The sequence below is a fragment of the Seriola lalandi genome, unplaced genomic scaffold (assembly GCF_002814215.2).
Source record: "Seriola lalandi dorsalis isolate HSWRI2012SDOR001 ecotype SW California unplaced genomic scaffold, Sedor1 jcf7180002054353, whole genome shotgun sequence".
Lineage (NCBI taxonomy): Eukaryota > Metazoa > Chordata > Actinopteri > Carangiformes > Carangidae > Seriola > Seriola lalandi.
The window spans coordinates 878,996-902,697 of record NW_019524906.1 but is presented as its reverse complement, the minus strand read 5'-3'; the positions used below and the strand labels follow the sequence as shown (position 1 = coordinate 902,697).

Below are 23,702 nucleotides of genomic sequence, written 5' to 3'. Positions count from 1 at the left end.
AATTAATCACTGTTCAATTCTTTCTTCTGCCATGATGACTTTTCAATAAACTCTTAAATGGAAATGGATTTTGTTGTGTTTTTTTTATTTTATTTATATTTATTCAGGAATTTGTGCCTTTATTGATAGTGCAGTAGAGAGAGACAGGAAATGTGGAGGCAGAGAGAGGGGGAATGACATGCAGGTAAGGGCTTGTCCGATGCGGGACTCGAACCGAGGACTGTAGCCTCTACACATGGGGCGGATGCTCATCCAACTGAGTTACTCGACGCCCCATGTTGTGTTTTAAATAAACATAAGCTCATGAGAATCAACATTGACTTCATGTGCATACTTTATTAACCTGAACCGTTCTACCTCCACGCGTTACTCTGCTGACCTTACAGCCATCCCATAATGCACTGTAAACCAAACCTGTTTCCGATTGGTCCGTAACACAGGCAAAAACATATATATACATATAATGTACAAATATACATTATTAACAAATACCACTGATTAGTGGCCCAATAAAATTACCTGCATCATAAATGTGGTATATTGTAGACAACGCAGCACTTTTTCATCTCATGAGAAGAAGTGAGAGCTCAGATTGCTCCACACATTACTATGCAGCAGCCTAGACTTTACAACCAACATAAACTGCAAGAATAAACACTGCTTTCTGAGTTCAATGTAATAGATGTAACCTGACACACACACAGTGCCACTAAAGTAAACATATATAGAATTATGGAAATATTTAGAAAGTCATTATGAAACATGGCTTGAACAAGCAGAGGATGAGGATGAGTAAGTGACACAGTTACACATCTGCTGAATCCATATGAATCCATAGATGGTGGTCAGTGGGTGGCACAGTGGCAGTTCTTTCACATAGCTATTGCCATTACTGTCATGTGTAAATGCATTGCTTCATTGTGGGGAGCAGAGCAGCGGCTGGATTTAATGTGCTTTTGCCAAAACTGCTCTGTGTGATTAGAGGTTAATTTGGAACAACAGCATTCATGTCAAAGGACTAGAATTGAAGGGAGGGTTTTTAATTTAGAATAAATGTGAGGGGTGATTTTGGGTGCAACACTTAATTATTAGTTTCAGCAAACTAACCATTGATGATGTTAAATTTCTTAATAACAGGTACAATCTGAAGAGAATCTACAATCTCCTGTCGTTCCACAAATACAAACGGGTTATTACTTCGTCTCAGAGGCCTCTTTTGCAAACTGAACGTACATCCCCTCTCTTCAAAAGACAAAGAAAAATCCACAACAGCGCATGTTTGTGCAAGTCTTGAGAGATAATCTGGGCTTGTTATTTTAATTTTTTCCAGGAACAAAGCATGAGAATGAAACATGAATCAGGTAGAACCAACAAATGAATCATTGCATTTATTAGTAAGAAAATTGTGATTTGTTTTAATACAAAGCAAAGATAAAACATATTTCCCTTTTTATACCATTCAGAAGGTAAACATTTCATTAAAAAATAAACAAGGGCTGCATCTCATTTACGAGTGGTTTACGCTCTCTAGTAACCACTTGTATGTTTAATTAGCCTGTTTTGGAGTGTTAGACAATTCATTCATGAAATAGTGTTTATTTTGTAGGAATGTTCATTCTCTCAAAATACAAAATAAGGCGCTGAGTGCTCAAATTCAATCATGGTCTTACACAGTACAAGATAATAACACTGGTGAATGGTGACAGACCCCAGCTCCCTGAATGTAACAAAAGTGCCACATTTCCCTTGGCAATGGAAGTTAGTTATTGTTCACATGTTATGGACAATAATAAGTGTTAACATATCAATATTTTCCCAATCAAAGGGAAAGATTAACTCTTGAAAAATATGTAAATAGATAATGCCCATAAAATATTTTATAGTATTTCAAAAAAGAAAACATACCCTTGTGAACCCAGATGAAACATGATTTTTTTCTTTATCGCAACAGTAGAGTGCACTAGTAAGTTCCAGGACATTTAAAAGCAAAAAACGTTAAACTGCTGAATAACCCAAAGATTATTTTGGATTGATTTTACAGAAATGCAAACCATCCTAAACTGTCTTCTGACTGTGCACCTGGAGCTATTGCACAAGGCCACTTAAATGTCTGTTAGTCTTGTTGGAAAAATGAAAATGCAGATTATTCCCATCCAACTCAACAGACAGGTTTGTTGAAAAGTGTGAATGTCTGATTGAAAATCGCTGCTTTAGTAGCATAACAGGATACAGTAAGTGGATTTAGCTCTAAATAGTAAGGCCATTGAGGGATTTTAAGGGTTAAACAATCCAGTACGAACAAATCAGCATGCAGGAAAAAGACTGTGAAATTTCTCTGTCAAAGCGTGAACTTCAGGGCATGGCATCACAGGAAGTCGAGGGGGGCCCAGATCCAAGCCTGACAGCTTATTCATCAGCTGCTTGTTCACTCCCAGATCAAAGCCTACCAACAACCATAAAGCAGGTTCAAATGTAGAGTAACACTGTTACAGTACAGTACAGTACAAGACCATTTATTTATTTTATGTATGGTAAATATGGTTAAAAAAACAAAACAAAAAACCAAATTATAACATAACCACCACTCACCGTGTTTTTTGGCATAAGTGAAAAGGTCTTGCACCTTGAACTGCTCATGGAAATTAGACAAAGATGTCAGTAACCAAACTTGATGCAAAATCTCAAAAGAGATGGTTGGGAAGAACAATGGGGTGATGGACAGTACCTGGATTTTTCTGGCTTGGTCTAATTTGCCTGCGTCAAATTTTGATATGAGCTTGTTGATATGACATCCCATATAGTTATATGTGCTGTGGGCAAAGATATTAATAACAATGTCCTTGTAAATAAATTCGCACAGAGCATGGGAGGAAACAAATAATTTTACAAGCTCACACACTGACCTGCCAACTGCTCCGTTGGCTCCCAAAGCCAGAGCCGCTAGCAATTGCTGCGGAAAAATAAAATATAAATTGTTTTAGGCTGGCTCTTGGTTAGAGACACACAACATTATCTTGCATGATAAACAACCCTTGCACAAAAAAGATGGAGAAGAGGAGAAGGCTGACCTCGTCCACGCCATAGAGGACTGACCAGTCAGCAGACTGACTGTAGCTGACACACTGGCCAAAGTCCATGAGGTCAGTGCTGGAGAACTTCACTCCGCTGTAGGAGGGAATGAGCGCCTCAATACCTTCCAACACATCTCTTGCTGGCACTGAGCAAGAGAAAAAAAAGACCATGTCACATTCACAATGCCATCAGTTAAGACATTTAAGAAGCTTTCCACCAAGATTGCCAAATGCAAAATCAGTCATCAATAGCACTTACCATTAACACCTGTGACAGCTGGAATATGATAATAATAGAAGGGCACTTCTGGAACAACTTTAGCCACTTCACAGAGGAACTTCTTCACTGCATCTGAAAAGGGGTGAGAAGGAAAATTTCCATTATAAACACTGAAAACTGGTTTTACATTCAAACTAAGTTTGAAAAGTTAAAAAATGTTTTGGAAAGAGCAGCTTCCTGGATGCAAATTGAGTTTGTTTGAGGTGCTCTTTGCATAGGATACATGGAGACATAAACATGAAGATATCCTTTTCCTCTCACTGTTGCTGAATATCTTGTCATGGGTTTATGTACTGTCGCTCGTCGTGTTGTGTGTGTTGTATGAAAAAGAGAGTGCCTTTGAGTTTTCTTGGATTTTTAAGTTGACAAGTACAGTGCTGATGCATGAATGAAAGAGTGGAGAGTGGATGTTTGGCAGCACACCTTTTCAATGCACATGACCTTTCATCTGAAAACATGAACATTTTTTCAGTTTTTTCCGAAATCATATACCTGCAGTGGTGGGCTTGAAGAAAGAGGGGGCAATGACTGCTATCCCATCAGCCTCAATCAGTTTTGCATGGGCAGCCTGGAGGGAAGATGAACATAGTTTTGAAGAACAATGACAACATACTTAACTGTTAACCACTGCCACTTATCCAAACTCTTTGTGAAATGTTTCCAATGAAAACATAAAGTGATTCTTATAGAATGAAGCAATATCGCTCCGTTCCTTGGAATTATGTAGTAACTGATGACTGCATAATAACTGAGAGATATAACAGAAAAAATGTCTCATCTATAACATCTGACCTGCAATACATGGGATCTGTTTGCACAACCCGTTTGCTACCCGCGGCACACAGGTGAACCTGGAAAAATACACGGCCACTGCCCTTTTCTACATCAACAGCTTTGTGGACAACATCACAGTGGTCAAGAAAATAAAGATGCTTCCAATCCACAAACCATGGATGAATAAAGAGGTACAAAATCTCTTGAAAGCACGCAACAAAGCCTTTAAATCCAGGGACACTAGTGTTTCCAGTCACACTTGAAAAAAAGACACTCAAAGACAACATGAAGAACACCTGGCCAGAAGGCATGATGACTATCACCGACTACAAGACCACCCCTCACCTGCCCCCACAGTGGTGTCACACTGAGGACACATCATGTACAGCGCAGGCTGCAGGCGAGTATTTACAAGAATCTTCAACCTGTGTCTATCTCCAGTAAAATTGTTCGGGAGCAGGATTTGGGGGTCGAGTTGACGGAGACTGTGTTGGGCGGACCTGCTCCACATGTCAGCAGGTGACCTGTCCTCGCCTGCTTGAATTCTGGACAGACATTTTTAAATCTTTCAGTATGCAAGCTGATCCTCTCGCAGCCATGTTTGGTGTTCCCCCCAGAACTAACACTCCTCTGTAGCCGAATTATCTCTTTTACCTCTCTCTTAGGTAGACACTTCATACTTCTAAAATGGAAACATGTCCCCACCTATCAATAATAGATGGGTCAAGGATGTATTATTAAGCGAGAGAAGATTAGATTTTCCCTGACAGGTTCACTGAGGAAAAGGGGATTGTACAGGGTTGTATTCCTTATCTCACCAAAACTTGATGTTCATGTATGACCTTGTAGCTCAATGACATGAGCGACTGCCTTTAGTTGGTACCCAGTATTTCGTGATGACCAGGGCTCAGGTCCGACCAGCAGCACAACAGACTTACCTGCTGTCTAATTTAGCTTTTGCCTTATGGTGTTGGAAATCTATGCACATCATTTTTACACAAATTTGTGTTTAATCTGACTATGCCATCTGTGTGACATGTGGCATACAGGGATCTTGTTGCTTTCAGCTACATTATCGTTTGTTTTGTTTTTGAACTTTGACCAATCCCATTACCCATTTTGCATGCCTAAGCCTTAAGCCTAGCTTATCTCTGCTATCGGGACAGGAGGGAGGGAGGGAATCCTTGTGTACAATTATTAGTGTCATGTTGGAAAAATTGCAAAACCTAATTAACAGACTTAAAAAAAACCTACTTAATCATAAAATGACTCGCTACCAAAAAACAAAAAAAAAAAAGACGTGGAAACAAATTTAATTTACGGTAGAACTTGTTCACACATTCATACATTTGAACATGCTCCTTTGTTGAAAACTGTTGTGGAACTGCTTTAAACAACTGACATCACTGCGTCATATTTGCATTCTACCTATTGTCAACGATGGCCAATGGGGAAACTCCAACTCAGCCAAATGGCATTCTGCTGAGCAGTGGTGGATATATGATCACTCAACTCTATCATTCATTCAGTCAGTCAGTCAATGACATTTGCAATTATAGGTCTGGCCCCGCTGCTGCGATCCAGTCAAAAATTAATATTATAAAAAATCATTCATTCATTTAATTTAATTGCAGTACATCTAAAAGCATATATGATGGCAGTACTGCCATGCAGATACTACAGACTGAAAGAATATGAGCGCTGATTGAAAATAACTTTGGAGAAAAAAAAACAGTGTTTCAATCTGGAGGATCAATTTTAAATGCTTTAAAGCTAAACCTAAAAACCAGCCTGACTGGGACCAGGCTAGTCTGGAGGGATATGTTTCCATGGTAACCTAGGATAGACTTCTAAAAATCTATCATATGAAATAGGATTTCCTGAAAATAAGCCTGATTTATTAAAATAACTCCTTTACTTCTAGTAATCTTGCTTCACACCCTCTGGTTTTCTTGTGAGTCATTTGTTTTATTTCATTTTCACATCATTATTGATGATATAAAGGGCAATGACTCACCAGCTTTTGGGAGTCTTTCAGACTCATGCAACCGACATGCACAATCACCTGATCCATTCTGTAGAGACATGCACACACATGAAGACAAAAATTTCACAAACCATCAAATTCCCCTTTTTCCTCTAAACTCGACATAACGGCAAACTTTCAAAGCATGTGATGACTTACTTTTCCTTGGCTTTCTCACACCATATCCCTGCTAGCGTCATCCTCTCCTCAACACTGAGAGACATGCTCTCTCCGGTGGTGCCATTCACTGTAACCAAGTAAAGTCTTGCCTTATTTACATAGAATTTTTGACATCACAAAAGCAGATCTTAAAGGAAAGTAAGGAATACAAGCTGACCTCAATCTAGCTCTAATGAATCAGGACTCACAAAATACAAATTACGCTTTACAGTAGAGTATGTTATACAATATCCACTAAGAACAAGGGAAAGAAAGCAAAAAACAACTAATTGCTTGACATATATGAATAAAAGGATGGCCTAAACTACACCACTAGACTTTCAGGGAATGTGAGGAAAAAACACTTTTTGGAAAAAAATGACTGGAGCTTGAGACAAAACAATATAATCTTCTTTGTCCAGAAAAGGTTCAATAAAGCAGCGTTAACCTAAGACATCACAATCACAAGTGTTAATGTCTACATGCCATACCAAAGTTTTTTTTCTTCCTTTTTTTAGGAAAATTATATGAAGCCAACATTGATGCAGTGTGAACCAATATTTTTCATTGACAGCTGAACTGATTTTGGTATTAATTGATTAAATGTGAAGGTACCCTGTGGGGTTTTAGGAACAACCAGTGGCCCTATAGAGAAGTGTGTCCTGGGTTTGTTTGTATTGTCCGGGTATACAACATACTTAAATGTTAACCACTGCCAATTAGACTTTACAAGCTCTTTGTGGGTGTGTCTCACTACTTTAGTTTGTGGTGAAAACATTCAACGATTCCTACAGAATGAAGCCATATCCTTTGTATGGAACCTGAGTAGGAACTTATGTAGGAACTGATGACTGCGCAATAACAGAAAAATGCCTGTATGGTTATCATTACATTTATAAGGGCCCTGTTTTTACTGTAATTATCTATTTGTGTTTTTTTCTTTTCTTTTAATATATAATCACAGCTCACTTATTTAGAATACAATGTGTGGCTGTTATATAATGAAACTAGTGCTGGCAGTCTCGTTTCTTAATAGCCTCAACTCGTATATGGATTTTGGCGTAAAATGAATAACAGAAGCAGCACTGCATTTAACGATTTCAGGGATTCATGAAACAAGATATCACTATTTCAATATATCAGTGTTTCATTTTTTAAATATCACGGTTGTCATCAATACCGGTATCACAATACCCCGATATCAGATTTTTCCTGCTTTTCTTAGTTTTTTTTTTCCTTTTAGTTATTTTGGTGAGATGACTTGACAGACAATTTAATTTTCAAATGTAGAATTACTGGTAGAGTATGTGAAATCCCATAGTACAAAAGTAACTAACTGACTGATAGCCTTTTATTTATTCATTCAATTTTAAACCAGAAACAAGGGTTAACAAGGTTAACTGAGAAGGTATGGCTACAAACCAACCAGGTGAAACATGCAATATCAGTGATTCAGATGGAACACAGACAATGACAAATATCAAAGGAAAAATCCATTTGTAAACTTACCAAATATGTTCTTTACACCTTGCTTTTCTGCCAAGTAGTCAATATAAGGTCCAATCTGTGACAGGTTGATTTCACTGTTTTGGGAAAATGTAAAAAATATAGGCCCACACATTTGAAAAAAAGAATAACATGCTATAGTATTCCAGGTCAACCAGGGTGTATGATGACCACAGTTTTCAGATATGTCCACACTCACTCCTCACTTTTAACTATTACAGGGGAATCGAATGAGTACACTCACACACCAAACACATCATTCAGTGCTGGATTTATGGAAAAACACACAAAGGAATGTGGTTTCTGAAGGCTGCTTACCCTTCTGCTGTGAATGGAGTAAATGTAGCTGCGACAAGTCCTTTCAGCTTTTTATCAGGAGAAGCCATGGCTGACATGAGATTCTGATTTACATACAGATAAACCAGATAGGTATGGAACAAAAGAAAGAAAGAAAGAAAGAAAGAAAGAAAAACCTTTGAGCCTAGTTATAACTTTTACAGTGTCACTATCATGTTATTAAAAGTCACTTACACTTACATAAATATTGCATCATGCACCTAAAGTATGCACGGCATGTAATCAATTAAGACACACATATGGGTTATAGGAAGGAATGAAGACGAAATTAAAATGTACCGTAAAAAACGATTAAAGGAATCCAAACGTCAGCGCCAGAGCACATGTAGGACTGCTTTGTCTTCTGTGCGTTGAAGACATCAATTGTATTGCTGTGGAAGTTCGTTCTCGGCAACCTGTTTCCCACAAGTCAGGGATTTTTTCATATTCCTGTCACGTGAAACCGTGTGAGCGTCAAGTGACGCCGCAAAGCTTAATGGGAAAAGTAGTTGTGGGTGTAAAGCGATAAAAATAAACATGCACTTCCCATAGTTATAAATTAGGAAGTACCTTTACACGTTTACACGTATAAACAGTGTTTCCGATAGCTTTGCAATGTATTTAGACGTTTTCTTTCATTTACAAAGCAGTAATGCTGCATTCATGTTGTCAGGATATTCTAAATTTTTTGGCTGGCAAGCTTGCACAAACAACACAGTACACAAAGAAAATGAAAATCTCATGGAACTCTACATTTAACACAAAAGGCAATACCCAAATGGCTCAAATTTGCCTTTATGTTTGCAGAGGCCTAATAAACTATCTCAAACAAGCTACTAATGGAAAAAGCACTGCATTAGACGATTGCAGGAATTCACGTAAATAATTACCATTGTCATAGCTTTTTTCATTATCTGGAGAACAATTTGCACTTAAAGATATGATTATTAATTGGGATCAATTTTCCTTATCACTTACAAACGACAGCACTTTGGTTCACTAGAGGCGCTGAAAGCCATTTTTCCGAACTTTCACAAGCAGCACATAAAGGCAGCACCTGTGAGAATGGGGGGGGGGGGGGGGGGGGGGTGTTTGTGGTTTTTGTTTCCCGAACATGTACTTTCAGGTAACTCTTCCGCCTCGTCGCGGAACCATAATACGTCCATGGTTCCCTGTTCAAAAGTTAAACTATTGGCTATTGATGGTGTCAGGATATATATGCATGATAGTAGGGTGACGCTCGTGGTTGTTACGTCTGCACATCCCACGCACAGAGAGGCGATTTAATTCAAAGGCTGAGATGAAATGCTGCCTGAGAAACTAACCTTAGGGCATACGAGGCTCCAGTTTCCAGGAAGCGGATGTTGTTGACGTTTCTGTCGCAAACAGCATCCGGTTATTCGGGCTAGCAAGCTTGGCGAAATAGCAGTTTCCGGCGAAATGATCAACTTTATACTCCGAAGGACTGAAAAGATAGCCATATGAGGTCCGCTGCTCAACAATGGACGTGTTTTTTGTCGAATTGTCTCGTGTTCTCGGTCTTTCCGTAGACACCACCCCGGCTAGTTAGCGCAGCTGGCTAACTGGCTGATCAAACCCTGACAAGTGCCCGGCTGCTTGTCTGACTAGGTGACGGAGAAACACTGTCAAGAGGAGGAAATAATTAACTTTTTATCTCAAAAGCTTAACCGTAGACACCCCACACTGAGAATAGGAGCTGGTATGAACGGGAGCTTCCAAGGGCTACTTTCTTGACTTTTGGTTTAGTTGACTGTAGATTGAGGGGAGTAAGTAAACGAGCTGAGGAGTGGGATTATAAATACAGTAATAACAAATAAGACGGGACTGTTACTGAGGCGTTGCTTGCTTTGGTTACCGTGTGTCTTGAAGATGTCAGTACGTTTTGATAACTGAAGTTTGGCTTGAAGTTTCCCTGAGTACTGTTCCCTCAAAACCACATCTATAGAATAGATTATTTGCATTTTCATTTTCGGATCGCTGGATTCATTTGACTTATCGGGTTTGCTTTAGGGCACAGTTACATGAAACGTTAGTCCTTTTCTTGTCAACGTGTCACACTTCTTGTTTACAGCAGGTCCGGGTGACAGCCTGGAAAAGTAAACAGGAGTGACAGACCAACCTGCTCACAACACTTTGAGCAACTTTGCACTACAGCTAATGTCTGATGCATCTCCACCAGCTACACCCAGATGTATCTAGTTACTTGAAATAACATTCCCACAAAATATTGCAGTTTTAATTGTTTGGTGAGAGAGACAGATGGAGTGTCAGTGGCCAAGTTTGAGTAACAAACTAGGATTAATTCATGATACTATTTTTAACCATTGATGATGAGATATAACATAAATGCTTGGTTAGGGCAGTGGTAATGAATAGATATTTGCTCAGTGACTGACTGAAAGCAAGACTGTAGTTGTATGCATATTGCTGCGATCTTGCCCACTTACCACAATGCCGCCTGTAGTGTTTTTACTGATGCTGTTTGGAGCATCATGCAGCCTTGGACAGGCCATGACACGAGAGGAAAAGCACAGGTTGAGGTGAGTTGAGAAAATCGCACAGCACTCTTGGGAGTATATAATCTGAGAAAAACATTTTCGCTCCTGAAAAGATGTTACACATTGTGACTACTGGTGTCTGTCCTCTATCTCTTCACCAAAGGAACCAAGTGGTTGAGATGTTTGACCATGCATATCAGAATTACATGGTAAGTTCTTCAAAAAAACAGGAATTTAAAGTTGACCAAGACTATTTTTTTTTTTTTTTTTTGCATCTTTTGCTTCCCAGCCTACACAATTAGTGTAGAGCAGGGACTGTCTGCTTTAAAATAAGTAATATTATTTTTGGTAATCCACAATTACGGAACAATAAATACACCTTACTGATGCTTTGGTGCATGTTTTTTTCTTGTTTTTTGTTGTTTTGTCTCACTAAATATTTCATCTGGCTTCGAAACTTCTTTCATGTTCGGATAATTCACATCATGTATATTTCATGATAACTGAGGTCTAATCAGATTGAGTTGGCCATGTAAAAAAAACAGAATTGGAGTGAGTAAAAGTGAGTTTGCTTGTGTTTCTTAGGACCATGCATACCCAGCAGATGAGCTGATGCCTCTAACATGTAGAGGAAGAGTACGTGGGCTTGAACCCAGTCGAGGTGACATAGACGACGCTCTTGGAAAGTGAGTGCCATGAGTACATTGACATTGAGATCTAATGTATTAAATGAGTAATAATAATGATGTGGGTCAAAGTCACATACACATTACCACAGCTGGTCTAGCTCTTTTCTCACTCGTATTATTGTCCTTCTCTGCTAGGTTCTCTCTGACCCTCATTGATACTCTGGATACTCTAGTGGTGAGCATCATCTTTGTGTATACTGTAGTTTTTTTGTAGGTACTTTTAAGACTGCATGTAAAGCATATAACAAGAAAGTAGTATGCACATTATATGGAGAAATGATCGAAGTCTATCTATTTTTTAATAATAATGATATTTTGTCTGTGTGAGTCTTTTATAGAGAGAAATGTCATTGTTACTAGTTAAAAATTAACAAGGGCTGTAATTAAACATTTCTGGGATTATTTTTGTGAACAGTACCCAATGTATTTTATTCCACTTTTAGACTGTGAAATGGTGCATAATCGAGCCTCATTTTTATAATCATGTTCTATTTTTCATTGCCAGCTTTTGAATAAGACCACAGAGTTTGAGGCTGCAGTGAGGAGAGTCCTGTCAGATGTGAGGCTGGACAATGACATTGTGGTCTCGGTCTTTGAAACCAACATTCGAGTCCTTGGGTAAGATTGGACTGGACTGTCAACACTCAATGGCCGTTAAGAAATACATCACTCATATACAGTCACATATTTTAAAGTAAAACTTTTTTTTAAAATCTAATTTAATGAGCACTAAACAGAACAGCTGAAGTTCTAAGTAGACGAAAGACAGAAGAAATCAGTGGATTGTGTTATATTTTATTCTCCATTGTTGTTTGTTTGTGTGTGTGCTCAGAGGTCTGTTAGGAGGCCACTCCATGGCTGTGATGCTGAAGGACGGAGGTCAGCACATGCAGTGGTACCAGGATGAGCTCCTGCATATGGCCAAAGACTTGGGTGTCCGACTGCTGCCGGCCTTCAACACCAGCAGTGGCCTGCCTTACCCCCGGGTGAGGCAGACACACAGACTGTAATTCAGCTTGTGCCAGAAACAAACCGACATAGTGAAATACACTGTACACTGTCTAATGGATCTATACATATCAGCCTTCTCTTGTATGGTGGTAGTACCAGATTATTAAATTTTTCAGGATTTTCTTTCCAAATAAGTAGAAGGCTCTTCATGCTCTATGCCAATACATGTAGTGCAGTTTATAGGGTAATACTGAATAAAAAATTATTGTTCTGATCGGAAGACAGTAACTGCTCATCTGCCTGAAATGATAAAACCTGTGTAGTTGTAATTGTAGCAGTTGTTTAGTAAGAAGAGTCAGTGAAGACGAAAGTCATTTGTGATGCATTTACTGGACTCAGTCCAAGTCTGTATGTTGAAAGAAGTAGAAAATTACCTCTTAAACAAAATTCAGTTTTATCAAAGTCGTCATTAAACATGTCCGATCACGTATGCATTATAAAAGACATTGTTAGGTTTATTATGCTCACACCTCCTGTGTTGCTGTATGACAAATTGACAGCTACTTTTGCTCGCAGCATTCTTGCAGATCATGGCTACATATTTTCCATTTTCTGCTTCACCGCTCTGCTCGCAGCTGTCACAGCTTTTAGACACAGACATTTTCACGGCTGACTAATTTTCATGCAAAATCTCTTGCAGAGCAAATGCGTCTCTAAAAACAGTTTTTAAAAAAATGTTTTCTTTTTTCCTTCTTGACAGGTGAACTTGAAATATGGAGTCAGGGGTCCTGAGACGAGAACAGGCACAGAAACAGACACTTGTACTGCGTGTGCAGGAACCATCATCCTGGAGTTTGCTGCCTTAAGTCGCTTCACTGGGGATCCTGTTTTTGAGGTATTACATTTTCACCAGATAATCAACTCATGCCTACATTAACATGTTTAATTTATGATTTAATGGACCTTTAATTGCTCTTTATATCTGTCTTGAATACTGCAAATGCTTTGACCACACTTACAGGAGAAACCCATTGGAAATATCAACAATCATAATGTTGGTTTACCACATAAATCAGTAATAAATTAAACATTTTGTGACTAAAATAAGTTCATGTTTTTGACCTTGGATAATTATTTACAAGTAGAACTTCTAATACAAAGAGACAAAGGCTTTTGTGCTTGCAAATCTCCTGGAATATTTTCCTGAGCTGACACTTAAACATACTTACCTGTCACCACTGTAAAAGAGCTGTTAAACTGTTTCCATCGGCTATTTGAGCAGACATATATCAGCTCTGAACAGACACATCCTACAAGTGGTTCATCTCTTTCTTTATCTTTAATCCAGGTCACACTTTGTTATTCCTCTGTGCCATGACAGCTGTGGCTGGAGGCATTATCTTTTGTTTTCTTTGTTTATTTCTTTGTGCTTATGCTGTATCATCTGACACCCTGATGTTCTCCCGGATTCACTGTGATAATATGTTGCCTTGCAACTGTTTTGTCTCTTATATGATCTTTGTTAGTTGGGTCAGCAGTTATTTAAACAGCCAAATGGAGTTCAGACGTCATTCATTTTGTTTGCATATTTGATTTTCCCACTGTGACATGTCAAAATGCATTTTGCGATAAAGGCCTCTTAATGGCAAATGTATTGAGGTGAAATAAGTGAAATGTAGACATTTGTGAGTGTGTAAAAATGTAAGCATTTGGTCTTTTTTGTACATTTTACTCAAGCAGATATAAAGAAAACTTCAGGTATTTGTTAAAAAGTTAAATATTTTTTGATGTGTTAGCATATTAGAGCCTAGGACTAGTTCATTTCCTGGCAGCACCAAACTGCTGAACAAGCAAGGAGTCAATCACTGTAATCATTCTAACAGTGGACAGCTGCTGCAGATCGATTTTTACGTTTTTAATCAATGATGCACCCTTCCTCTGATTCACACAGGCCCATGCCCGGAGAGCCCTGGACTTTCTGTGGGAGAAGAGACAGAGGAACAGCAATCTGGTGGGAACCACCATCAACATCCACTCTGGAGAGTGGGTCCGTAGAGGTGAGAGAAGGGGGCCTGAGTGGGTCTGTGGATGAAAGAGGGAAGTAGAATGACATGACTGAGTGACAGGTTGGAGGAGGGCAGACGAAGGGGTGAGACAGGGATGAAAGAAATGGGAGTGGAGAAATAGGGGAGGGGGCTGCAGTAGTTATGTATTGATGAGGAGAAAAGGACATGGGAAAGTGAGTACAGTTATAATTTTTCTGTCTCTGTGAGAGGTGATTTGGCTGTGCAGGGACTGAGAGGGTGAAAACAGAGCATTTGTTTGTCACCCGATTTCTCTTGTCTTATAAACTGATGTATGATTGTGTCTCCAGACAGTGGAGTTGGAGCAGGAATTGACTCGTACTATGAATACCTACTAAAGGCCTACATCCTCTTGGGAGATGACTTGTTTCTGCAGCGGTTCAATATTGTGAGCACACACACACACGCACACACACACGCATACACACACACACACTTTTCAGAGTAATTTGAGGCCTCTCTGTCTTCATAATAGCATTTTGTCACAGGGGCTTCTCAAGATAAATCAGCCTTCTAGTTTTCCATTTGTGCATTTTAGGATTCTGTGTAGTCCTTCAGCACACAAGTTGGCATCAAAAATATTGCTTCTTCTTTTTTATTTATTTATTTTTTAACATTGTACTCAATAAACACTACTTTACCATGTATGTCCCATTCAGCATTACGCATCTATAATGAAGTACATTAGTCAGCCGCCTCTGCTGCTGGATGTCCACATCCACAAACCTCTACTTCCTGCTCGCACCTGGATGGACTCTCTGCTGGCCTTCTTCCCTGGACTGCAGGTCAGAGTGGATCACGTCAAGTGAACCTCTTACTGTCTCTTCTTGTCTTGTGTCATTCCAGTAATGTTGTACATATTGTGCATGTCCCAGGTATTGAAAGGAGATATCCGTCCTGCTATCGAGACTCACGAGATGTTGTACCAAGTTACCAAGAAACACAACTTCCTCCCGGAGGTAATCTGTCTCTCTGTGTATCTGACTTGATATCATTCAAATAGAGTCAAATAACCCCACATGGCGTATGTTGTCGACTAAAACTGGCTTAAAGTGAACCAGCCTGCATTTCACACAAGGCAGCTGCATTTTAGGTCGGTCTGTCCGTTTTAATTACAACGCCCTGAATGGTGTTCTGACCCCTTCGTCCTTCTTCCTCTGTCCCCAGGCCTTCACTACTGATTTCAGGGTACACTGGGCCCAACACCCCCTGAGGCCTGAGTTTGCAGAGAGCACCTATTTCCTTTACAAGGTAATTTATGAGGGAAGCTCGACATACAGTAATGCAAATGTGCTCTTTTTAGTGCCACAGTTGCGAGGTTAACGCCTCTGATCATTCATCAGTTTATGTTAAATGTTGTCAGCTTGCAGTTTCATCTGAAGTTTTTCTAACGTTTGACTAAAATTTCAAGGTACATCTGGACTTACTTACAAAGTTTCAGAAACACTATCTCCATTTCAGCCACTGTGAGCTGCCTCCAGCATGCAGGCCACTAATTAGTGTTCATAATTATCATATAATAATACTCTGCCTTTGGCTTTTTGGTGTCTTATAAAAATTTAACAAAGGAACATAATGTGATAAAACACTGAGAGTTACATCTTTGTGTCTGAGAAGATTTCACTGGAGCCTAGTCTGTCCTCTGAAGTGATCACACTACTGTCCTCTCATTCTCCCAGGCCACAGGAGACCCTTACTACCTGGAGGCAGGTCGCACCATCCTCGACAACCTCAATCGCTTTGCTCGTGTTCCCTGCGGCTTTGCTGCAATGAAGGACGTGCGCACTGGGAGCCATGAGGACCGGTGAGAAAGACTGAGAACATATTCCAATCATTCATAGGAAGATGTACTATTAAACTGCAATTGCAGACAACATTTTAGACATGCATTACATACTGTACCATCAGCTGTACATAACATGAGATAATGGTATGTAAAGCATGGTATGAAATACAGCTAGTGAAAGGAAGGAAAAGTTCAATAGTGGGATATATTAAATATTATTTAACGATCACTGGATACAAAACAACAAATATGAACAAGCTTTGGATTGGTAACTGAGCCCAACTAATACTAAATTTCTGAGGCAAATATGGATAAGTAGTGAAGCAGGACATTTTACAGTTAACAACATAATTATATCTTAAAAGATGACATTAAAAAAAAGTTACATTTAATTATAATTTTTTTATCAAGAATAACTTAAAAAACTAAATTTACTTCAGAGGTGAAAATGACAACAATACAATAAAAGTGACATTAAACATAAATTAAGGAACTTTTGGGTCAAATACACAAAAATGCAGTTTATCTTCCAACATGCTTACAGGTATTGTAAGCATGTTGATATTGGCCTGCTGATAAGTCGGGCTCTACTTTGTGATGCCCATATTGATAATTTGATAGATATGGAGAATATATGGATGTTTAGCAGTGTCTTCTTTGTCTTATACATCTTCTCTTTTTCTCAGAATGGACTCGTTCTTCCTTGCTGAGATGTTCAAATACCTGTTCCTGTTGTTTGCTGAAGCGGAGGACCTACCTTTTGATGTGGAGGACTACGTCTTCACAACTGAGGCACACCTGCTGCCTCTGTCTCTCTCCGCAGCCCCTCACTCCTCATCCGTTTCCTCAAATAGAACGGTAATTTTAATGATGCCATTATCATTAAAATCTGACAAAGAGATGAAAGCATTTATGCATTTCAGTAAATAATAAAACCTGTCATACATGTACTTCAGTCAAAGGAGGAGCTGGACGACTCAAACTTTGATTGGACCTGCCCAAACACCCGCCTCCTGTTTCCGGACCCCGCCTTCCCTCGTAACCTGAGAGAACCAATCCGTAGCGCTGTGGACAAGAGCTGCCCTCGTCCTGCTCCTTACCGGTATATATAAATACAGGTTTTTTTACCAGGTTATATGTCTCCATTTTTATCTGTTTTCCCTAACTACTGTATCTCATCCATCTTCCTGCTCTTCTTCCTGCTTACCCACCTTTCAGGGAACCCGGTATGGGTCGTCCTCCCCTTAGGGCTCAGGACTTCATGGCAAACAACCCTGAACATCTGGAGCTGCTGAGGAGGATGGGAGTCAGTCTCATCCACTTGAAAGATGGCAGGGTGCAGCTGGTCCAACATGCTACGCAGGTACAGCAATTTAACAACAAGGATAAACATTCACATGTTTTTGTAAGTGGCTGGTTGTCATTAAAAACAATCCACAGACTAATTTAGTTTCTTAACAGCGTGTTAACTCTACTTTTCAGCTTCAGGGGTGGGAATGAGTGTCTCATGAGACAGTGTACTTACAATATTATGCTATTGTAGACAATACTGAAATATGCAGAATATTGTATAGTTGTTTTTCACAAGGCAGGAACCAATCATATTTATTCACTTCATTATGAATGAGTGCATTAAAGTTCTTGATGTCGTTAAAAGATACGACACTGTGCATCTGTTTACATGTAAAACTGCAAGAAAATATGCTGTGATACTGTTGCTGTTGTATTAAGAGACAGTTTAAAGTGGCAGACATATTCTTTTTCCAAACCTCCCAAAATTATGGTATTCTTTCCTTCCTGACTTTTTAAAAGTGTCTCTCTCTCTCTTCCTCTCCTCCTAGGCGGTGAGTGCAGTAGCAGCGGAGGATGGCGTACGTTTCATGCAGGAGATGATGGAGCTGTCCAGCCAGCAGCAGAAAGAGCAGCTGCCTCCCAGGGCCATTCAAATCGTCTCACATCCATTCTTTGGCAGAGTTGTGCTGACCGCCGGCCCAGCGCAGTTTGGCACAGACCTGTCCAAAAGTTCCACAGGGGTGAGTGGGTTTTGCAGCTTTGCCAAACTCCCAGGTTACAAATGGGCACTTAACTGTTCTCCTGTTTGTTTTTCCAAAAAGAGCCACTCACTTTTCCCCTGTATTTTTAAGAGGGCACTTGCTATTACAGAATACTTTCCTAATTCAAACAGAGGGAAAGATGAGTTCTCGGTTTCACCACCAGAAGAGAACATGTGGGATTAGACCGCTGTTCTGTGCACCACATAATATTAAAGATGTTCATTCATTCTGCGTCTTCTTCCCTCTTGTGTGCAGGTACGAGGCTTTGTGACTGTGGCTGAACCCTATAGTGGCTGTTCTGAGATCACCAACGCTGAGTACGTCCAGGGCCACATTGCTCTTCTCCAGAGGGGTCAGTGCATGTTTGCAGAAAAGGCTCGACACATCCAGAAGGCTGGCGCCATCGGAGGCATAGTCATCGGTGAGGGCAAGCAGCTAACGACACAAAATGGAAGATAACTACTCAGTGACTAGATTAGTGCACGATAAATTGATTATCTTGAAGACTCACTGTGCAACAGGGTTCTGCACATCACATGAGTAATAAGGCAGAACTTCAGTAAGATTGACAATTATACTATAATAATAATCCTTATATATGTAGTGTATTACAATAGGTTATAGAATCGACAATATATTATCAGTAAATCTCAGTTCTCAGTTGTGAAAATCACTTTTTCCCACAGCTCTTGGTTATGTCTTTAAATTCCCTTTTTTGTCCGAAAAGCCGAAACCAAAAGATTGAATTTACAATTGTACAAAACACTGAAAAACAGGAAAATCTTTCATTTGAGAAGTTAGACCCAGAAGAACTTCAATGATAAATTGATTATCCATATCTTTGTCAGTCAATAAAATTGACTAATATCTCTCACTTTCCTCCTGTTGCCTCATTTCTCTCCTTCCAGACGACAACGATGGCAGCAGCAGTGACACAGCTCCCCTGTTTCAGATGGCTGGGGACGGCCGCAACACAGATGACATCACCTTGCCTCTCCTCTTCCTCTTTCACAAGGAGGGCAACATCCTGTTGGAGGCGCTGAAGGAGTACAGGGAGGTGGAGGTGCTGCTGAGCGATAAAGCCAGAGACAGAGGTGTGACATTACTCCCTAATGGTTGGAGTTCTTCTCTTTGTTCCACTTATCTCTCTTGATAAGATTGATCACTTCAGTGTGCTTATATCTCTCTACTTACTGAGTCCCATTATGCACTCGGCTTCGTAAAATAAAGATGAGGTGTAGGGATTCAGGCATTATTTGAAGTCTCAGAGATCGTGACTCATTCCAAAGCCACCCACCAGCTGTGGTTATAATGGTGCATGGTGGAGATTTACACCCTTATCAATATTGCATCCTCATTATTTTCCTTCTTTCCCCATTTGCCAAATCCCTGTATTCCCCTGTGGTGGACTGTAACAGTGCCTTTCCTCTCCTCTCTTTCTTGGCTTCTTTTCTTTTTTCATAACCCTCTCGCCTTTTGGATGAGCAGCCGCCATATTCAAAGGTAAACCTCTTCCTGGCAGCCTGATTGAGGGCAGTAAGTATTTTGTTCTTCTCCTTCTTTCTTTGTCTGTTAACAACATTTTGCGCATTTCCTTCCCCTTGACTTTACCTCTGTTTTTCCTCCTTACATTAATGCTTGTATCTCTCCAACCCTCTCTTTCTCACTCTTCCCTTTAACCACAGGATTGTTTTAGTGTTTGATAGAAAAGCTTAGTGCAGTCACAGTATTGTCATTTGTTATTTTCCCCCTTAGAGTTTAGGACACGACAGCTCATTATGTCTTTTTTCTCGCAGGAGCAAACCAGTAGTTACACATGGCAAGGCTGCACGGTGTGGCAGGGTTTGACCCCACTTTTAATTTCCACCATTTCTACCGAATTCATACTTTGTTTTTGGTCAGGTTTTCTTGATTTTATCCACATTTACTTTTTATATTCATCTGTGTTTGCTGTAAAATGGAAATATTTCATAACTAATGCTAATAAGCTAAAATAGGGACTATTACCATTATAGGTAACATGGGTGTAGCTGCATAACAGCACACACAAAACAGTTAGGGAACTGAGCACTATTCAGCAGAACAGGTGCTTACTGAAAAAGACACACAACTACAAATCCTGTGATTTATGGGTAGTCTCTATAGCCACAAAGCCACCATGACACCATAATAACCAGATAGCGTGTCTGTACCGGAATTATGCAAGCCTTAAAGTTACAGTTATTGCCTGTTGTCACTGCGGCAGTCCTGGGTATATTCCTTCGACTGTATAATAAAAAGCACAAAACCGTTCCTTAACACAGTGGCTACATTTTTAGAAACTATAACAGATCAAGTAGATTTTTTGTTTCTAACCAGTTCCGTGCAAAATTCACAGTAGGACTTTTTGCCAGATTTCTTTCCTCAGTTGACTTTCAGTTTGGTCGTGCAGCTATGTGAGAATGACTTTATCCTGCGGGAAACATGACTCACCATCAGCATCATGCTGTTATGGTTGACAGCCTCTCGATGAAAACTGTTCTATTTTTGACTGAGAATGGCTACAAGGAGGCATGTTGTATGGATTACTGACTGAAGAGGAGGAGAGGAGCTTTGTGTGTGTATGTGTCCTGTACATCTTTTTGCGTAGAGCTGCTCAGCCTTATGCCCCTGCTTCCTTTTCAGGTGTGGACATGCAAGAAGCGGGGGAGGGCTGCTTAACTGAGGCAACAACTCCCACCTCATTTGAGCCTACCAGCCAATCGCAAATCAGCACGGTGGAGCTGGACGAATCTGTTTCAGAGGAGGTTACCCCATCCCAGGACGCAGCCAGTCCTGAAGATGAAGAAACTAGTCCTGCAGAAGAAGTTAGTCCACCGGAAGAAGAAGCTAGTCCTACAGAGGCAGAAGCTGATTTGGCTCAGCCTAAGGAGGAGAGAGACTCTGACAGGAGAGAGGAGTCTGAGGGTGACACAGACTCAAGTAGCCAGTCAGTGGATGAACTGCTGGCTGATTGGCGGGAAGACTTGGAGGCTTTCCAGCAGATGGAGAAGGATGAGCTCTGACAGTCATCGGGTGTGACATACCCTGTGACTGTGGTTTGATCCCACCATGGAGAGAGCCCCAGAGGGAACGCATCTTCACACCAGCCTCAAACTGATGAACACAAAGAAAGCTGGGGAGATGTCTCTCGTGACTGTTTCTTCTCTTTCCCTCTGTAGATGGTACCACGTGCCAAGGCAAGCCAACATACTGCATCACTGGACCATAAGGAAGTCCTTTTTAGCCTGGTAGACAATGGATGAGAGACCAGGGTTCTTACCTCACTTTCTCATGCAGTTTCTGTTAATCTGTCATAACAAAACCTAATGAATGACATGGACCAGACTGTGTGTAACAGTGTCTCACTTTCCAGTCCAAATTACTTCTCACATTGTTGTTCTCTATGCATTTCTGACTCCTTTTGCTCAGATGAGTGCTGGTCCAACAACTACGTTCTGACTAATTAATCCATCGACCAATTTTATTTAAACGTGATGATTATTTGTGATGATAAATTTACTGTTTTTATGGTCTTGGACCTAATCATATGTACGCATTGATGTGAGTTAAAAGACTTAATTCACGTGGTGATCGGTGACATCAAATAAGCTGCAGGATCTTTTTATGGCTTTATGGTAGACAAACTCAACACCAAAATAATCTCTCTGGAGGTATATGAAGTCATCTGTCAGTGTAAATATGTAGTAAGATATATTTACTGAAACAGTATAGCGCTGTTCGCTCAGGTTCCGGTGCTCCTCCCAGCCAACAACCTCTGGACCACATCTGGTGGAGCAGACACACCCTCAGGAGCGTAGTGGGATGGATTACACCCCCACAGACAGCCACAGGAGGGCGCTATATGATCTGTCTGTTATGCTGTAGCTGCTGACTGATTGGAAGGAACAGAAAAATGCCAATAAATTAACATGATGGAATTAAATAAAAATTGAGAGGGAAATGGGGAAACCTGGCCTGATTCTGATTTGAACACAGGTATTTGGTTTAGATGTTGCAATTCAAGAGAAGATTTATTCATTTTATTTTGAGTTTACTGTATTAAGATGAAGGCATGTTTGAATCCAAAAAGAGTTTCCGTTTTGACTGTGAACCTTGATTGTTATACCACTTTTTAATGATGTAAATGAATTCACAGAATATTTAGCACACGTCACATCTGTTAATTTTCAGTGGAATTTTTAAAAACATGTTCACTCATACTAGAAAACGGAATTAATGAGTGAAAGGTGAAGATTTAATTTTTGACCAAGTTCTTTTCCTACAGACATGTTTCTATAGACAGTGGGCGAACACCCCCACATAAACGTCAGTTGAGTAAAGATGACTTAGATCTGTAACTGGAAAATCCTCAGCGTGTACCATAGCATTACTGTCAAACTGATTAAAGGTGTGGTTGAAGAAGTACTCACATCTTTTAATTAAGTAAAAATAGAAATATGGAATCTAGTGAATATAGTAAATATAGTTTTCAGATGTATTGAATATTTGCCCCTTAAATATGTGGAGTAGTATAGTATAAAATATAATTAAATTTAAATACAATAGGCTACAATTACAACACTTTAGGAACTGTACTTGGTAACTTTCCACTGCTGGTTAAAAGTGACATTTTTATGATGGAAAAGGTTTGACAATACAGTAGCTCGTGGTGGATCAGGTTCATTGCTGGGACCAAAATAAAGACGGCAGCTCTGGGTCCAGCAGTGATTGGTGAGTTGGTGGGGCACTCCTCAGCAAGATGGCTGCATTGCTGCGCGCAATAGTGGCATCCTGGTGAAATGACGCAAGCCACGGTTTACGTTCAGTCCTCGAGGCTCTGAGCTCTCGAGTCTCCATAGCGCAGATCCCGCCCGACACAGCCGGAAGACCCGACCGGCTATCCTCCAGTGGACCGAGCGGAACCGGTTCATCTGAGTAAGTATCAGCGTGAATTAGTTGTTAATCGTCTCCCAAAGGTGTCGTTTATCCCCCAAGAGAAAACCACGTTCCTGCTTGTGGTTTCTTTCTCTCTTTGCTCCTGTCTTTTGTTGTTGTTTCCTGAGTGTGCCGTGATTACCCGGCGCTTTCCTTCCTGCACTCAGCGTTTCTTCGCAGCTGTCGATGTTTTGTTGCTGGTGGAGCTCGCTGCAACGTTAACAGCTTTATCTCAGCCTTTTTTTTTCCGCCGGTAAAACACAAAAACGAGGCTCGAAAGGGAGATGTGTACACGTCTCTTTTTGAGTGTGTGAATGTTGGTCGCTCGGCTTGGACAGCGTTGCCTCAGCGCATTTCAAATTTTCCACACATCCTGGTTGGCTGTGGCACCCTGTCCCGCTGCTCCCTCTCAGCCCGATGCTGATGCTTCTGAGGCCGTTTGCATTTGGAGAAACACTCAAGAGAAGGAAGAGGGACCTGGGCTGGCAGATGCTTCAGGCCATTAACCTTT

The 23,702-nt window shown here is 40.3% G+C and overlaps 2 protein-coding genes across 3 annotated transcripts; one reads left to right on the top strand and one right to left on the bottom strand.

The window, feature by feature from the left end:
- Window positions 1-1,357: 1,357 nt before the first annotated feature.
- Window positions 1,358-9,589, bottom strand: npl (N-acetylneuraminate pyruvate lyase (dihydrodipicolinate synthase)). Its single transcript, XM_023408024.2, has 13 exons — window positions 9,478-9,589; window positions 8,453-8,568; window positions 8,135-8,217; window positions 7,820-7,893; window positions 6,311-6,398; window positions 6,143-6,200; window positions 3,844-3,919; window positions 3,331-3,423; window positions 3,069-3,217; window positions 2,904-2,950; window positions 2,726-2,810; window positions 2,590-2,629; window positions 1,358-2,443 (listed from the first exon to the last, which is right to left on the bottom strand). The coding sequence occupies exons 3-13, from the start codon at window positions 8,209-8,211 to the stop codon at window positions 2,304-2,306; spliced, it is 927 nt and encodes a 308-aa protein (XP_023263792.1). The 5' UTR covers window positions 8,212-8,217; window positions 8,453-8,568; window positions 9,478-9,589; the 3' UTR covers window positions 1,358-2,303.
- A 429-nt stretch (window positions 9,590-10,018) lies between these two features.
- On the top strand, window positions 10,019-22,225 carry edem3 (ER degradation enhancer, mannosidase alpha-like 3). Of its 2 annotated transcripts, XM_023408022.2 has the most exons (21): window positions 10,019-10,713; window positions 10,835-10,880; window positions 11,257-11,357; window positions 11,496-11,535; window positions 11,866-11,978; window positions 12,193-12,346; window positions 13,072-13,206; window positions 14,263-14,368; window positions 14,686-14,783; window positions 15,055-15,180; window positions 15,271-15,354; window positions 15,563-15,646; window positions 16,075-16,199; window positions 16,868-17,039; window positions 17,138-17,283; window positions 17,400-17,544; window positions 18,023-18,214; window positions 18,491-18,656; window positions 19,144-19,329; window positions 19,724-19,771; window positions 20,900-22,225. In XM_023408022.2, the coding sequence occupies exons 1-21, from the start codon at window positions 10,625-10,627 to the stop codon at window positions 21,277-21,279; spliced, it is 2,736 nt and encodes a 911-aa protein (XP_023263790.1). In that variant the 5' UTR covers window positions 10,019-10,624; the 3' UTR covers window positions 21,280-22,225. The 2 variants fall into 2 exon arrangements, with proteins under 2 accessions (XP_023263790.1, XP_087030573.1); XM_087174447.1 differs by lacking the exon at window positions 19,724-19,771.
- The last annotated feature ends 1,477 nt before the right edge of the window (window positions 22,226-23,702 follow it).

Bases quoted from the DNA above. Each gene is read 5' to 3' on its own strand.
- npl (XM_023408024.2), bottom strand. From the start codon at position 8,211: ATGTCAGCCATGGCTTCTCCTGATAAAAAGCTGAAAGGACTTGTCGCA. The intron at 6,399-7,819 runs GTAAGTTTACAA...ACTTGGTTACAG, and splicing joins AGGTGTAAAGAACATATTTG to TGAATGGCACCACCGGAGAG. The intron at 2,951-3,068 runs GTCAGCCTTCTC...ATTTTTCCGCAG, and splicing joins TCCTCTATGGCGTGGACGAG to CAATTGCTAGCGGCTCTGGC.
- edem3 (XM_023408022.2), top strand. From the start codon at position 10,625: ATGCCGCCTGTAGTGTTTTTACTGATGCTGTTTGGAGCATCATGCAGC. The intron at 11,358-11,495 runs GTGAGTGCCATG...CTTCTCTGCTAG, and splicing joins ATAGACGACGCTCTTGGAAA to GTTCTCTCTGACCCTCATTG. The intron at 15,181-15,270 runs GTCAGAGTGGAT...TGCATGTCCCAG, and splicing joins CCTTCTTCCCTGGACTGCAG to GTATTGAAAGGAGATATCCG.